At 56.0% G+C, this 15,120-nt stretch overlaps 5 protein-coding genes across 5 annotated transcripts; 3 read left to right on the forward strand and 2 right to left on the reverse strand.

Moving 5' to 3' along the window:
* Positions 1–1,687: 1,687 nt before the first annotated feature.
* Positions 1,688–5,446, reverse strand: DICSQDRAFT_158909 (calcium-transporting ATPase). The gene is made up of 10 exons (XM_007360877.1): positions 5,223–5,446; positions 4,602–5,167; positions 4,081–4,542; positions 3,845–4,027; positions 2,988–3,791; positions 2,718–2,910; positions 2,331–2,647; positions 2,016–2,267; positions 1,858–1,959; positions 1,688–1,796 (listed from the first exon to the last, which is right to left on the reverse strand). The coding sequence occupies exons 1-10, from the start codon at positions 5,338–5,340 to the stop codon at positions 1,755–1,757; spliced, it is 3,039 nt and encodes a 1,012-aa protein (XP_007360939.1). The 5' UTR covers positions 5,341–5,446; the 3' UTR covers positions 1,688–1,754.
* Positions 5,447–6,252: 806 nt separating this feature from the next.
* Positions 6,253–6,567, reverse strand: DICSQDRAFT_123866 (uncharacterized protein; the record flags this gene model as incomplete). The annotated part of the gene is made up of 1 exon (XM_007360878.1): positions 6,253–6,567. The coding sequence occupies one exon, from the start codon at positions 6,565–6,567 to the stop codon at positions 6,253–6,255; it is 315 nt and encodes a 104-aa protein (XP_007360940.1).
* A 1,200-nt stretch (positions 6,568–7,767) lies between these two features.
* On the forward strand, positions 7,768–9,777 carry DICSQDRAFT_123867 (uncharacterized protein; the record flags this gene model as incomplete). The annotated part of the gene is made up of 5 exons (XM_007360879.1): positions 7,768–8,142; positions 8,199–8,399; positions 8,471–8,591; positions 8,674–8,954; positions 9,007–9,777. The coding sequence occupies 5 exons, from the start codon at positions 7,768–7,770 to the stop codon at positions 9,775–9,777; spliced, it is 1,749 nt and encodes a 582-aa protein (XP_007360941.1).
* Positions 9,778–10,579: 802 nt separating this feature from the next.
* Positions 10,580–13,401, forward strand: DICSQDRAFT_131897 (uncharacterized protein). The gene is made up of 10 exons (XM_007360880.1): positions 10,580–10,706; positions 10,765–10,852; positions 10,908–11,791; positions 11,904–11,924; positions 11,990–12,073; positions 12,129–12,750; positions 12,829–12,921; positions 13,036–13,069; positions 13,146–13,173; positions 13,242–13,401. Exons 3-6 carry the CDS (start codon positions 11,591–11,593, stop codon positions 12,231–12,233), a joined length of 411 nt encoding a protein of 136 aa, XP_007360942.1. The 5' UTR covers positions 10,580–10,706; positions 10,765–10,852; positions 10,908–11,590; the 3' UTR covers positions 12,234–12,750; positions 12,829–12,921; positions 13,036–13,069; positions 13,146–13,173; positions 13,242–13,401.
* On the forward strand, positions 13,385–14,859 carry DICSQDRAFT_177147 (uncharacterized protein). Its single transcript, XM_007360881.1, has 4 exons — positions 13,385–13,908; positions 13,976–13,996; positions 14,068–14,151; positions 14,218–14,859. The coding sequence occupies exons 1-4, from the start codon at positions 13,672–13,674 to the stop codon at positions 14,662–14,664; spliced, it is 789 nt and encodes a 262-aa protein (XP_007360943.1). The 5' UTR covers positions 13,385–13,671; the 3' UTR covers positions 14,665–14,859.
* Positions 14,860–15,120: the final 261 nt, after the last annotated feature.

Consider the following 15,120-nt stretch of genomic DNA (forward strand, 5'->3'; position numbering starts at 1 on the left):
CTATGGTGGATGTTGCTGAGACTAAGAGATTGCTAGGCAGACGAAGAGATATTGCGCGTTCATATATGAATGCTGGTGGTCAACGCCAGGATGGTATGCTTGGTGGGGAGGCTCGGTGGCGGTTCGTGATGAGGAGTGCTGGCCGTTCTGCACTACCCATTATACCCCTGCGCACGGTGGCTGGCGAAACGCTGCTCGGTTCATGACGAATGTCATCCACCATCCCGATCACCGGCAGACTCTGAGCTGCCGGACAGTTCTTCATGTGCATCGTGCCTCATCAGGAAGGTGATATGGCAGGGTTCCTCGCGATCACATTCCGACGGTCTCAGTAAAGTGTTTTCTGTATATCCAAGTACAACGATGCAAGGACACATCCGATGCTTATGGACTACTCGTTCTGCGTGATCCCCGAATCTCCCAGTTGCGAATCTCCAACAGGAATCTTGTAGTGACTGCAGTATTGCGGGAGTTCGCCTGCTTTAGCCTTTGAAGGATAGACTCGAGGAGCGTTCGCGACCCCCGGTACGCCCGTAATGCCCTCCCAGCGAAGGGGGACTAGCCATGGCTTGCCTGAGGAGACAATACAACAGAGCTCCAGTCATTCAAGAGTACGTCTCACGGATATGCCAATCGTAATCTTACCCCAGAGTTCCGAGGTAGAGAAGGGGAAGCAGTCGCCATCGTCTTCGTAGGCCGAAGGGGCCGACCAGACGAGGGGGAGCCACCGCCCAAGTCCGTCAGCCCCACCTGGTATACAACCCCAAGACTCCGGCGGCTCGGAAGTGCTAGAGGAGATACGCCAGGGACCACGAAGAACGATTTTGGTGGCAACTGTATCACTTGCTACGGCTGGCCAATGGCTGGCGTGGGTCCTGACGCTGCGTACCGTCGACAGTATCAGGTAAGGAATCAGGGCGAGGTGGTAAGGCATTACTTACAATACCTCCAGTGACGGTCGTGCGTTGTGCTCTTCCTCGCCCCAAGAGTAGCGAAGTGGGAGGATGAGGTGCAGACTATGATTCATGCTGGTGAACGATGCTGGTCGCTTTTGGTTTTACGGGCGGAGGACAGAAATCGCGTTAGAGATGCACAAGAACGAGACGGCACCGGAGAAAACATACCAAACGAGCATCTAGTACCAGGGGAGGAAGAAGACGGCAGAAGAGATGTATGATGCGTACATTGATGATACGTGTAGAGTGATCCCGTAGACAACTTATGCAGGCATGAGGGGGGAAGATAAGAAGATGATGAGGGTTCAGAGTGAAGAGGGGTCACCGCATGATGGAACCTTTTATATTGTTCGGAGGATATGCTAACGGAATATCCCTGCGGCTGGCAGTCATGCTGGCGGACTACTCTTCACGAATGTCAACTTGTCAGCCTCGTGAAGGTAGTTCTAGATCGGCACGCAGGGGGGACTAACAAGGTGTGTCTGCGATCGTTCCCCTCCTGTCTTGAAGAGCCGAGGTGTGGCAGGTGCACCGCATCCCATGTGATTCTGTGGGAGATGTGAGACAGGCGTTTCCTGAATCGCGCACACTGCCTGGTACGAGTGCTAAGCCCGCCAGAGCCAAAGCCGTTGTGGACGTGCAACGACATCTCTGCCACCCGTAATCACGTCACAAGAACGACGACCGGATGCAAAGCGACGTAGCTTTGATGTGCAATACCGTCCATCTAATATCGCAGTCATTACATGTCATTACAGGATCCCTTATGATATATATGTATCTACTACTTAGCGTCTTCTAGTCGACCTTCATCTTGGAGGGCGGAGAGATAAAAGTCGCCTACGAACAGTCAACAGTTAACTTCTTGGCTGACGAACGACGAAGATACACGAAAACGCACAGTGACGAACTTCAGCACCTCGTCGATGAGTAACACAGGGGCACTGAGGTATAATACAGCCTTCCACTCTGTCCAGTTCAATGGGGTAATGGCGAAGAGGGACTACGCGATACTCCATTAGCTTGAAACTCGGAAAGCATGCGAGGAAGAACACTTACCGTGAAGAAGGGAATATACAAGATCGCGACGTGCAGAGCCATGCTCAGCGCAATGGCCCCGACAAGGAAGGGGTTCTTCCAGATCGGTAGTCGTAGCAAGCTCTCGTTCTCGGAGAGCGAGTTCATCGCGTTGAACATCTCAACAGTGACGAGGATGGACAACGACATCGTCGTCGCCCGCTTCGCCATCTCGTTCGCAAACATCTCGCAGCCAATTTCTGGGAAGAGGCTTGAGCACTGATGGAAGTGCGTCTGTACCAATATGACCGCATGTCAGCGGGAGCAAAGTAGCGGTAAGCAGGAAGAGAAACATACGAGCTGGTAGAAAGAGATCTGGGGACCGCCGGAATAGAAGACGAACCACCATGCGTATCCAGCAACGGTCGCGACGCCAACGTAGATGCCGATGACCATATACCTAAAGAACAGCCACTTGCCGACGATGGGCTCGCGGCTGTCCCGAGGGGGAACACGCATGATGCTGTGGTCGGGAGGGTTGAAACCCAGGGCAGTCGCCGGCAGACTGTCCGTGACAAGGTTGACCCAAAGGAGCTGCACTGGGATCAATGCCTCCGGCATGCCGAGGAGCACGGTCAAGAAGATGCTGACAACCTCTCCGATGTTCGACGAAACTGGTGCACGGACGGATCGTAATCAGTCGCCGACCAGCTGCGAAAATGTCACTACGGAAAGCGGACGCACTCAGGTAGCGGATGAACTGCTTGGTGTTGTTGTAGATTAAGCGGCCCTCCTCCACGGCCTGCTCGATGGTCGCAAAGTTCGAATCGGTAAGGACCATGTCGGCAGCAAGCTTCGCGACGTCCGTGCCGCTCCCCATTGCAACGCCAATGTCTGCCTTCTTGAGCGCAGGCGCATCGTTCACGCCATCTCCAGTCTATACGTCGATCATGCAGTGAGCAATCACGCAAACGAGTCATAAGGAAGAGGGCGTATGGAAGGCGCCCTACGTACCATCGCGACGACGAGTCCCTGGCTTTGCAGAAGGTCGACAAGCTGGCTCTTGTGGCTCGGCTCCGTACGGCTGAACAAGCTCGCCCGCATGACCGCCTTGAGCTTCTCCTCGGGGCTGAGCTCGTCGAGCTCGCGCCCGGTGTACGACTTGCTCGTGAGGTCCTCGTGCTCGCCAAAGATCCCAATCTGCCTGCAAATCGTTTCCGCGGTTCCCTTGTTGTCGCCGGTGATGCAGATTACACGGATGCCTGCGGCCTGACACTTCGCGACGGCTTCACGGACCTCAGGGCGGGGCGGGTCGAGCATGCCGACGAGCGAGACGAACGTGAGGTCCTTCTCGAAGCGCGAGTATTCGGCGGTCGTCTCAGCCTTGTAGTCCGCGAGGTCAGTGGAGACGTTGTCGGCATAGGCGAGAGCCAGAGTGCGGAGTCCTTGGCTACCATAGGAGATGGTGCTGCGAAGGAGAGCGTCGCGGAGCTGAGGAATGAGGGGAATAGTACGGCCGTTCACGAGGACGGAGGTGCAGCGCTCGAGTATAGACTCGGGCGCACCCTTCGCGTAGAGGACACCAGTACCATTCCTGCGAGCAAGGACGGACATCATCTTGCGGTCGCGTGAGAACTCGAACGTCATAAGGCGGGGGATCGTGCGCTCGAAGTATTCGTTGACTGCTCCAGCACGTGCAGCAGGAGCCAGATAGGGCAGGTTCTTCGCAACTTCGGGGTCGGGACAGGGGAGCTTCTCCGCCAAAACCTTCAATGCCGCCTCGGTGGGCTCACCAAGATTCGCATACGAGTTCTTCTCCTGCATGGAGGAACATGAGACCACGGAGTCGCTCGAGAAGCCGCTACACGTACCGCATTGTATATAATCTTGGATTCGTTACAGATGGCGCTGATCTCAGCCAGGCGCAACAGGGGCTCTGGGCGAACTTCAGCAGACGATTTGCCATCAGCAGGTGTAACCGACCCTTCAGGAGCGAAGGTAGTGCCCTCGACGAGGAATTCCCGGGGAGTACCAGAAATGTCGACTACGGTGAACTGAATGTGGAAGACATTGGTATCCGATGCAGAGACCAATTACGAGTACGTACCTTCGATACACTCATCTGGTTAGTAGTAAGAGTACCAGTCTTGTCTGAGCATATGACGTTTGTGCAGCCGAGTGTCTCTACACTAGGCAAGTTACGGACGATCGCGTTCTTCTGAGCCATCTTCTTTGTTCCTAGAGCAAGGCAGGCAGTGATGACAGCAGCAAGTCCCTCCGGGATAGCCGCCACGGCAAGAGCGACGGCAATCTTGAAGTAGTAGACGGCGCCCTTGAGAACGCCATGGTGCGTAGGGTCCCAGAAGTGACGGATGTTGACAAGCCAGACAAGGACGCAAATGACGGTGATGACCTTGGCAAGCATCTCACCAAAGTCGTCGAGCTTGCGCTTCAAGGGTGTCTTCTCGCTTATCTGCGACGTAATGGACTTGTGGATGTCGCCAATAGCTGTCTTCTGGCCAGTGAACACCACAACGGCTGTGCCCTTCCCGTTTACGACGGTGGTACCCTACACAAAGAAGGTTAGGAGTTAGATGCGACAGTCACGTATGACCCCTAAAAACTCACCGAGAAGAGTATGTTGGTCATGTCCTGCTTCACAGCCTTAGCGTCCGCAATCCTCTCAACGGTCTTGCTCACGCTGACGCTCTCCCCGGTCAAGATAGCCTGGTCAACACGAAGACTCGTGGAAGAGACAGAGAGCAGCCTGCAGTCAGCAGGAATCTTGTCGCCGACCGCGACCGAGACGATGTCCCCCGGAACAAGCTCGGTGGCATGAATACGCGTCCACTCTCCATCGCGTAAAACCTTCGCCTCGTCCGGAGAATATTCCTTCAAAGCCTGTGGAACCTGTGTGAGTATACCAGGCGTACTGCATGGGGTGACTGCACCAACGTCAATGGCCTTCTCCGCATTGGTTTCCTGAATCACACCAACGGTCGCATTGGCGACAAGAATGAGCAGAATGACGAGGGGCTCGACGAATGCGCTCCACCAGCTTGACCCATCCGATTCCTCGAACAACGCAAGAACAAACGAGACAACCGCTGATGCGAGAAGTATGAGTACTAGCTGGTCCTTGAATTGTTCGAGAATGAGCTCCCAGAGGGGTGTTGGCGGGTCCTCCGGCAATTCTAACGCAATGTTAGGATTCATACATGATGGTACAAGGATAGATAGCGTACGTACCATTTTTGCCGTAAAGCTCAGCATGTTTCGCCGCAGCGTCCGAGGTCAAGCCTCGTGTCTGATCCACGGCATAGTACTGCAGTACCTCCTCTTCTGTTGCTGTCCAAGGGGTTTCCATGTCGCCGGGCAGTTAGCTCAGCGCGCAAGCAGCGTGCAACGAGCGAGTAAAGAAGGGGAAAGCCGAGCGAGGAAAGAAAAGAGAATGTATGCGGTCTGGAACTGGTGGAGAGAAAGCTTCTCGGCTATGCAGCCGGTATATATCAAAGACGCGCTCGCTTAAGCTGACGTGGCGAATTCCCCGGCTTGTCCGTCTGCTTCCCGGGCTGTCACCGGCGTGGAAAGGCACTCCCTTTCCAGCGTGTTCCAGCTGTGCTCTTTTCTCTTTCCTGAGAAACCTCCTCAGCCAGTCTTACTATCCCTCTCACCTTCGCAATGCTTTTCGTGCGAAGGATGTGAAGTTTTGCTCATCCGTGGGTGTGGGTGCAGGCACTTTCTTGGCCGGAGGCGCCCATGCTTTCGGCGACCGTGAGTAAAGCCCGGAGCTTGGCTACGTGCCTCCACGCTTACACTATGTGAACTCAAAACGGCTGGTAGAGAACATTGTCTGGAGGCTATTGGTTGCGGATGTTGTCGTTCATCCTACACCCCAGTCCTCTGGTTCCCAAGGTATAACCACACGAGCGTGCTGCACACTAACTTTGAAAGACATGCATCGAGTCTGCAGACGACATCCTATACACGCTACATTGCATCGTGACGCTGCATCGTATATGTGTTCGGGGGGGGGGGTCTGTCGGCCACCCCTCGTTCCCCTTAATTCTTCTCCACCAGACTCTGAACACAGAGGACCTGCTGATATGTAGTGTTCTCCACGCACTGCAATACAGGCCATTGTTGTGAGTGTGCTGCATGAACCATGTTATTTCTGCAAATGCTGACCTTGATTGTGTTGTCGCCTACCAGCTCCTTGCTTTCCCGGATCGCGTCAACGCTCTCCTGGACTGGGCCTGACGGCGCCTCACTTGTACCCTCACCCCGTACCCTCTCGCATACATTCGCGCACCGCCTCTGCACCCTCATCTCCGTCTCCCTCCTCTTGGTCCTCACCCTCCTCCTCGACACCGTAGAGCGACTCCAGGAGCGCCAGTCTCACGGTGATGGTCTTCAACTCCTCCCGCAACTCCTTATTTTCCTCCCAGAGAACGCGCAGCGCTTTGATTTCGTTCGTCTTATGATTTTCGATTGCGCTACGGAGGTCTTGGAGCTCCGCGACGGTGCTATCCAGGAGCTGGTCATCGAGGGGCTGAAGGTTTTGGTTTGGCTGATCGGCCGCTGGGTCGGCCATGGTGGGTGTGGGTGGAGGAGCAAAGTCACACGCGTGCGATTCCTGAAAGTTTTGTTCAGTCTGCTTGCAGGTCTAAGCTCCACAGACGTCAATCACAAAGAGACGCATATGTGCTGCTTGCGGCCCCAGCTTCCCTCAAGGATCCTCACGGCTAGCAGGTGTTCTAGAAGCCGCGTGCTAGCTTTCATCCGGCCGCACGTCCCTCTGTGGTGCATACGGACCAGCAATACATGTTTTATTGGAACTGTGTGTCTAAATGTTGACCGCGCACAGGGTATGGGGTCCTATGTGAGCTCGCGAATGGGCAGGGGAGCACGCAGGATAAGACGACAGAAGCGCTGACACATTGATGAAGTACTGGGATGTCAACAGATAGCCCTAGCCCGCACTTCGTGGTAGCAATCCCAGATTCACAACAGAGAAAGTGCAGGGAACATAACTAAGATGATACGGGGATCTGCGGCAGATTATATATATGCACATTCTCGATTGTGAGAGTGTGTGGCGGGAATACGGTGAGAATACGAGACGTATGTGCTCATACTCCCCCATGTTCTCTTCCCTCCAAACAGTGACTCTTCACGCGGTGATAGTCACAGCCTGCGCAGATCGTACCCCGTACAGATTATTGTGATCTACTTGCTCAATTGACCTTAGGAGTGGGGTTCTGATCTGTTTGACGCCTTTGCACGAATCACTGTCAGCCAGTCTCAACACTTGTTGCCCTTGGAACAACGTCGAGACGACACTGGGAGACCTGTGCTGGATCCTGGAAGCAGAAGCTGGCACTAATACCAAGTCCAAGTTCGACGAGAGTCCTTCCTCAGGCTACTTCGGTCACGTTGTCCGAGCCGTGACAATGCATGCTATCTCGGGACATCTCTGACGGTCCTCTGTCCCGCCGTAATCGCCTAAAATTGTGAGAGACCGATTTTGACTTCGAAATGAGATAGGACCCTGGAAGAAAAGAATACGACCTACATATGCAACGGGATGAAAAGGCTAAGTCAAGCGAGGTTGAGGTCGGTGTTAGCCGGAGAGAGAGCGCTAGAGAGCGGTCGGCCGCAACGGGCGTTGGTCAGAACCCGTCACCGTCCTGTGACGACAGCTCGCAATCCCGGCGGTGTCTCGAGCACGACGCTTGCCACTTTCCTCCTCGACGGCCACATCTCCTCTCGTGTGTTTCCCTTTTCTCTAATCATGGGCAATAGTGCCTCCTCCGGCCGCGGTCACCACGAGGAGACCGTCGATTTCGGGTATCTTACCCCGCAGGGCATCTATACGGGCCCGCGCGACTGGAATCAGGCTATCGTCACGCAACTCATCGTTGAGCGCAGGCTCGCACCCTTCTACCGTCCGTTGGAAGACTATGAAGAGTCTTGGGATGATGAACAGATACTAGCTGCGCGCAAGGAGCCTCCCGAAGTGGACGGCGGCGAGCCCTCACGCGCCGAGTCAGCTAGCTCCAGCCTCACCAGGGGACACGCCAAGCGACCCAGCGCTGTGAAGGAGCCTGGCCGCAATCCCGAGGCAGCGATTTACCGCGGAGCTATAGAGTGCCCGATCTGTTTCTTGGTGCGTTCCGATGGCTGCACTCTCCCCTGGGGCCGCCCTCTTACACGGGCGCGTAGTATTATCCGCCGAATATCAATCGTTCGCGATGTTGCGACCAAGCCATTTGCACGGAATGTTTCGTGCAAATCAAGAGAGCGGATCCTACTACCACGCATCTAGTTTCGGAGCCGGCTGCTTGTCCGTACTGCGTCCAAGAGAACTTTGGGGTCGTCTACACTCCACCGCCATGGCGTGCTGGACTTGGCAGCGAGGGGGCGGTGAGTATCAACCCCAGCAGCAACAAGAACCTGATTTATTAATTCATCCTTTATGTTGCTCGGCGTCAAAGACGCCGCCGTCATGGCCTGACTCTCCGAAGGCAACGTCCGATGCCGGTACCAACCCTTCGAATGCAATGAAACGTCGGAGGAAGAGTTTCGGCCACAACGACCCAGAAGTCGTTAGTGTCGGTGAGTGCAACATAACACTTACGCAAGCCATCCCGAGCGCTCACGATCCATGAATGTTGTGTCGTCTCCTTGGAATTTCAAGACCACATACACCCTGATTGGGAGGCGAAATTGGCCGCAGTCCGCGCTGCCGTCCAACGGCGCGCAAACAGGCGCATCATCATGCGTCAGGTCGGCGACCGACTCATCCCCGTCGGCGTCACTAGTGGTCGCGTGCATGCGCTTCCCACGGAGGAGGGTGGATCTGAGGCGCCCGAGGGTAACGGGGATCGGGGAAGTCGTAGGGCGAGACGCAGGCAGCAGAACCAAGAGCTCAGCCAGTTCCTCGGTAACATGGGCCTCGGGGGCCAGGATTTGGAGGAGGTAAGTTGATGCATGCGCATACGGAACACAATGCTGACGAGTCATACAAAAGCTCATGGTTATGGAGGCGATGCGCTTATCATTGCTGGAGCACGAGGAGCAACAACGTCGTCAACAAGAAGAAGAGGCGAAGAAGCAGAGAGAGCAAGCCGCTGCGGCGGCGGCGGAAGGGAATGGTGCAAGGTCTTCCGATAGCCCTGCCGCCTCATCGGAGTCCGGTCCCACAACTGAACCTGCGCCGAGTGAATCATCCGAGTCCACTGCCCAGCCCGCTCACGACGCAGCCTCTACTCCACCCTCTCGAACGTCGCTCTCTAGCCATGTCCCTCATTCGTCAAGTCCTAGTCTCCTTTCGCCCATACCAAGCGGTCCAAGTGCAGATCACTCTCCTGGGCGCCGAAGCGGTAGATCTTCACCTTCATCGCACTCGGATGTTGAAGCGGCTGTTCAAACCACTGCGCCTACTGCCTCTGCCGTTACGAGTCGTAGTTCCGAGCGAGAGGCGTCTGATCAACTAGCAGAGACTACCCTGACGTCTGCTGCTACCACGGAGGGCGACTCCGGACCCCCAACGCTTCCCCCACTATTGACGGGTAGCATCCCGACAATGGCAGAATCGTTCGAACCTCAGGCGACTGATCAAACATCGACTCGGCCCTCCTTGGCAGACCCTCCGTCATTCGCATCATCGGCTTCCTCTTCCTCTTATAACGTCCTGCCGTCGTCGCCCGAGTCCTCAGTCTCGAGCAAACCGTTGCTGGATGTCGTTATTCCCTCAACTTCTGCGGTGGAGGAGGATCCAAGCACTCCAGCTGCAGCCTGAGCCATCCCCGTCTACCGCTGTACATTATGCTTTGGCGCCTCTCATGTGAGTGGTATTTGTGCTACCATTCATTGACATGGCTCAGCCTGTTGTTTCGCATGTAGTCTTTCAGCCTTCTAGATTTGTGATCCATCACCGTTTTTGAGTCGGACATTCACGATACTACGATCTTCTTGCGCCCCGAAGACCGCATCGCATCGCCTTCTTACGAAGATGATCCTACCACCGGCCGCAAGGACACTATCTCTTCGCTTTCACACTCTTCCATGTGTCCGGTCATATCCCTCCCGTGCGCTGTATTCCATACTCCCTCCCCTCTCACGCACCTTCCACGTCAATGTATAGAATCACGATCCTTTCATCCCCCATCATCGTGTTGTGAAATTGTGTATAACTCTCGAATAATCCCTGTCTGTCGCTGCACTGTCCCGGGCCGCGAGTTGCAAGCTTCAAGTCCCGAGATGCAAGCAATACAAGCACCAGATATCTTGCTGGGCCACGGACGTGATATGTCACGAACACGCATTGTCACGGAACAAGTGACCGTGTCCTCTGTCCCCCAAGTCCGTGGTCAAGGACTGCCTAAGAGAGTTGGACGGTTTTTGATCTGAGGTCGGCACTTATAGTCAGCCTTCTGGCCAACCAGGTCCGTTCAATCCCCGACCGGCGACCGAGTACTAAGGTTGACATGTCTGTTGCGCCCAACAAACATGTGCTCAACTCCCGATGTAGGACTCCGAGTTTACCCTAACGCTCTTTCTCGTTCACCTCTCAGTCTGCGTGGCCATGATGCCCGGACCTGACGACCGCGGCCTCTCACGTTCCTCTTCTAGCTGCTGCCTACAGTCTAGAATCAACGTCGTGGACCGGCGGGGTCCTTCCGTTGACGACCAGAGTCCGGAGACAAGGATTCCGCGACGTCTCGTCCCGTCAGTTGTGTTATGTGTGTCGAGAGCGCGGGTTTTGCTCATCCCGCCATGCTCGCAGCCGAGGTTCGGGTGCATGCCGAATACATTCAAGTCTCGCATAGCCTCACATGCCTCGCTCATGCACCGGAACTTCGTCGCACAACGAGGTGAGCATCGCTCACGTTATCCAGCCGTGATTGGGTCGCCGTGCTGAGAAACCAGTGAGGTAATGTGCGATCCTGTGTCTATCTTGCGGGAGGTTGTGAGTTCACAGATAGCTCACATGCCTTTCCACACTCTGCAGAGGACCCCCACGGGGAGTATGGTGAACCTCGAGATCCTAAGGCAATCCTGCCTCGGACGGCATCCAGGACAATGCCAAGCCTCAGCGAGCCCTACCCCAGCGACCCCACAAAGAAGGCCCGGACATGCGCGTCACCTTTCACATCGCGCGCGTACTTACCTCCGCGCATTGAATTGCGTCTCCAGGCGGACGGTCCCGCTTCTCCAACATGGATCCCTCGGCCGACTCGCATCTCAGGCGTTTGAGGCCTTCCGAGCCCGCGTTCGGCGTGCGACTGATCCGCAGCACACGTTTTACGCCCGCCGGGAGCGTGGAGGCCTCGGGCATCGCCTCGACCCTTCCGTCCCGGGGAGCGGGCGCGTCCGTTGCAGGGTCCAGGCAGAGCGCAGGATGACGGGGGACGTAAGATATATAATCTGCGCCTGCGCGACGTGTCCTCATCGACCTCTCTTCGACCCCACTACCGCGGTCTGCGTCTGGAATACGACCGTCTTCGCGGAACGCACTTCGTCCTCGCAACCCACACTCTTTTTCAAAACGTAACACGCGCCCCGACATCCGGACACACGCCCATTTACTAACCGTACACCTGGAAGACAAAATGTTCGCAACCGCCACCCGTTCCCTGCTCTTCGTTGTCCCCGCGCTCTTTGCCGCACTCGCACTCGCCGCGCCGTTCAAGGGCGTTCCGCCCTCGGCCGCTGCAGGTGGCCAGATTGCGGTACGTGACGGGGGGTCCCGCTTCACGTACTACGACGCAGGCGAGAACGCGTGCGGATCTACCGATTCGAACACCGCCTACGTGAGTGAATAAATCAGACCCCGCTTCTCACCTCACCACGTTGTGAGAGGCGAGCGACAGTGGTGAAACGGCTTGGCTTACGGTGTTTTCGATTCTCGGTCATCGCTTACAGATCATTGCATTGAGCCCTGCGGTACGTTCGCTCCGATGGATTTTACGGGAATTCAACGGAAGGCTGACGACTATGGTTTGCTTCAGCAATTCAACAACGGAGCTCACTGCTACAAGAAAGTTACCGTCGAGTACGACGGCCAGCAGGTCGAGGCGACGGTCACCGACGAGGTATGGCCATTGCGCTTGCGTGCGTCTCTGAGGCTGACCGTATGCGCGTTCGTAGTGCCCAGGATGTCAGGGCACGCAGGCCGATCTCTCGCGCCCTTTGTTCGCGCGCCTTGCGCCTACGGACGAGGGTGTCATATACGGCAACTGGTGGTTCAACTGAGCATCGTTCTTGACGACGTTTCCGCCGTGGATTACGACGGTCTTTATCTGGATTGACATACCTATCTCACTGCTGTCGCTCGTTGCGTTGCTACTCGTTGCTGTCAGCTCTCACGCGCTCGCTTGTCCGCTCTTTGCAGAGCGACAGGGAGGGCTCGTCGTTCATTGATATATGTGGGTCTATTTTACAGGTTAAGTTAGTGGATTGGCCTCGGCGGTCGCTGTATTCTCGTACGGCTGTACCTTTACCTTACCCTACGTGGTGTATAATGTATAATCTCAATGTGCTATACATGGCGAGGCATTGCTGCCGTCTTGTCTTCGCTCTGCGCCACGACAGTCCATGTCGGTCTTTGAATTTTAAGTGGTGTAGGTGTCAAGAGACCATCCATTAGGGGCTGTATGCGAGAGGCGGAGACTATGATACAGGGAGGGAGCACTGGACGGGAGCGGGTGTGTTCAGGCTATGGCCGCGGCTTGTCCGCCCATATTGGCTTCTGCGAGTCGGGGTCGATTGACTACGAGACATAGTGCGGGGAAGGGGTGCCGAGCCCGGCATCAGCTGCTGCGCACGCGACGCTCTATCGTCCACTCACCTGCGCGTTCTCCTGCGCCTTGGTCGCGGTCTCTCTTGCTAACCTTGCTGCACGGTTCGCGTCGACCTTTCGTCTCAGGTCCGGGGACATGGCCTGTAGGCGATCCGGGATCATGGTGAGTCGAGTCATTGATTGACGGGTTCCCATGCAAGACCATGTGCACCGTTCTGGAAGCACAGAGCATTATATGATGGAGGACAGACTTACGGCGTACGTCTGTTCCGGGGTGGGAACGGTGGCTGGAAGAGGGGGGGGTTCGGGACAATTTGCGATGAGTAGTGGATGGCAGGGTGAGTTTAACATTCCATGACGGACCTTTCATGATCATGTAGCCAACGCCAATGACTAGCGAGCGGTATCACCAGAGAAGTCGTGAGGGAAGGGATGAGAACAGTTAGATGGATTGTACGCACTGCCGACGGTGGACAGCGTGAGACGAAGCCACGGGAATGGTGGTGCGGACATTTCAGACTAGCTTTGCGAAATCTTGTACTGAAACCCGTTGCAGAAACAAATGGGCCGACGAGAAGCTACAAGCACAGGGCAGACGGACGCGCAGACGGAGGTCCGGACGAAGCGACGGGCGCCAAGGATACGCGTTTGAAGGACGGTCACGATTGACAGACGGAGAACGCGATTGGCTACGAATATGCCTGTCTAGGCTGCCCCCGCCGCCACCGCCGACGTCGTCGTCTGCTCGACGCTCGTTCCCCTTGACTCGTACTACCCGTGTAATATCGTCCCTAGATCCCCTCGGCCGTCCTCTCCCTTCACACTCGTTCTTGTCCCCCGCCTCCCCACCAAAGCCCAACCCGAGTCTCTGTTGCCACCCGTCGTTACACCATGTTCACCCTCGCCCGTCGTTTCCGGTCCACTCTCCTTTTCGCTGCGCTGGCCTCTGCTCTTGTCCTCGCCGACGGTTCTCACGAACACCGTGGGCTCAGCCATGCTCACCGTCATCTCGTTGTCAACCTCACTGAGCCCGACGGCCACATTCAAAAGCGTTTCGACAACACACGCTTCACTTACTTCGAAGTCGGCCAGAATGCTTGTGGCGGGTTCGACCATGACAACGACTTCGTGAGTGAAGGACGTGCTGCATGTCGCCATGATGACATCCTTACATCTTGTCTACCCTTCACTTCAGATCGTCGCGTTGACCGCACTCGTCAGTCCCATCGACCCAGCCTTCCATACAACATGTGTGTATGCTGACGGTCTGACGCTAACGTGTTATAGCAATGGGATGGCGGCTCACACTGCTACGAAGAAATCACCATTTCGTACCAAGGCAAGTCCACCAAAGCCAAGATCACCGACGAGGTACGTGCTTCACCGCCGCCTTCCTCCTGCTTCACAGGCAGCAGAGCTCATCGCTTCTGTGCGAAGTGCGAGGAATGCCCCTACGCGGCGATCGACCTGTCGCCTGGCCTCTTCAGTTTCCTCGCAGGGGGGCTCGACGCCGGTGAAGTGTACGGCCAGTGGTCCTTCGGCGGCGGCGACCCGCCTACCCCCACCACTTCCTCGACCCCTCCCCCTCCCCCTCCTACTACCACGCACACCACGCCCAAGACGACGTCGACCACCCACACGACGTCCACGTCGCACTTCACCTCCACCACGCACTCGACGACGAGCACGACGAGCACGACACCGACGTCGACGTCGACGTCGACGTCCACCACCTCGTCCACCACCCCGTCCACCACCTCGTCAGCCCCCACCGCGACGGTCACTTCGTGGGACACCGGCAACCTGAACCAGTTCAACTTGGCACTCATCCAGCTCATCGACCTGAGCAACGCTATCTTGGCTTCGCCCAGCGATGCCGAGTAAGCATGGTCCGCCTAGAATGCCTGCGCATATACCCAGAAAGGTACCGCGCCCGAAGCCTGCCTGGTTGTCGAAGTTATCGCATCATTCCGCTGTCCCCATCCTCATATGATATGCGGCCTGGTTCCGTTCTGAAATCTCCATTCCCTCATCAGGATGGATACGTATGATATACCAGAATCTAGTACATTGTCCCGCTTCGTCTATGCAGTTGACGATTTCGTCCATCAGCGGCACACGTGCCATACAGTTTGGAAGGTAAGACTTACAGCGCATGTCTATCCCGCAGTGGATATTGTGGTTGGATGAGAGAGGTTTGGAAGAGTTTGCAACAAGCGGCCAATTGTCAGGTGGGTTGCGCATTCCGTGGCTGAACCTTCATATACCTGCAGCCAAGACCGGTAATTCGTGAGCCGCATGAGAAGGGAGTTGAGATGGGCAGGGTGAGCAGCGGTCAGG

The sequence above is a fragment of the Dichomitus squalens genome, assembly GCF_000275845.1.
Source record: "Dichomitus squalens LYAD-421 SS1 unplaced genomic scaffold DICSQscaffold_2, whole genome shotgun sequence".
Classification (NCBI taxonomy): domain Eukaryota; kingdom Fungi; phylum Basidiomycota; class Agaricomycetes; order Polyporales; family Polyporaceae; genus Dichomitus; species Dichomitus squalens.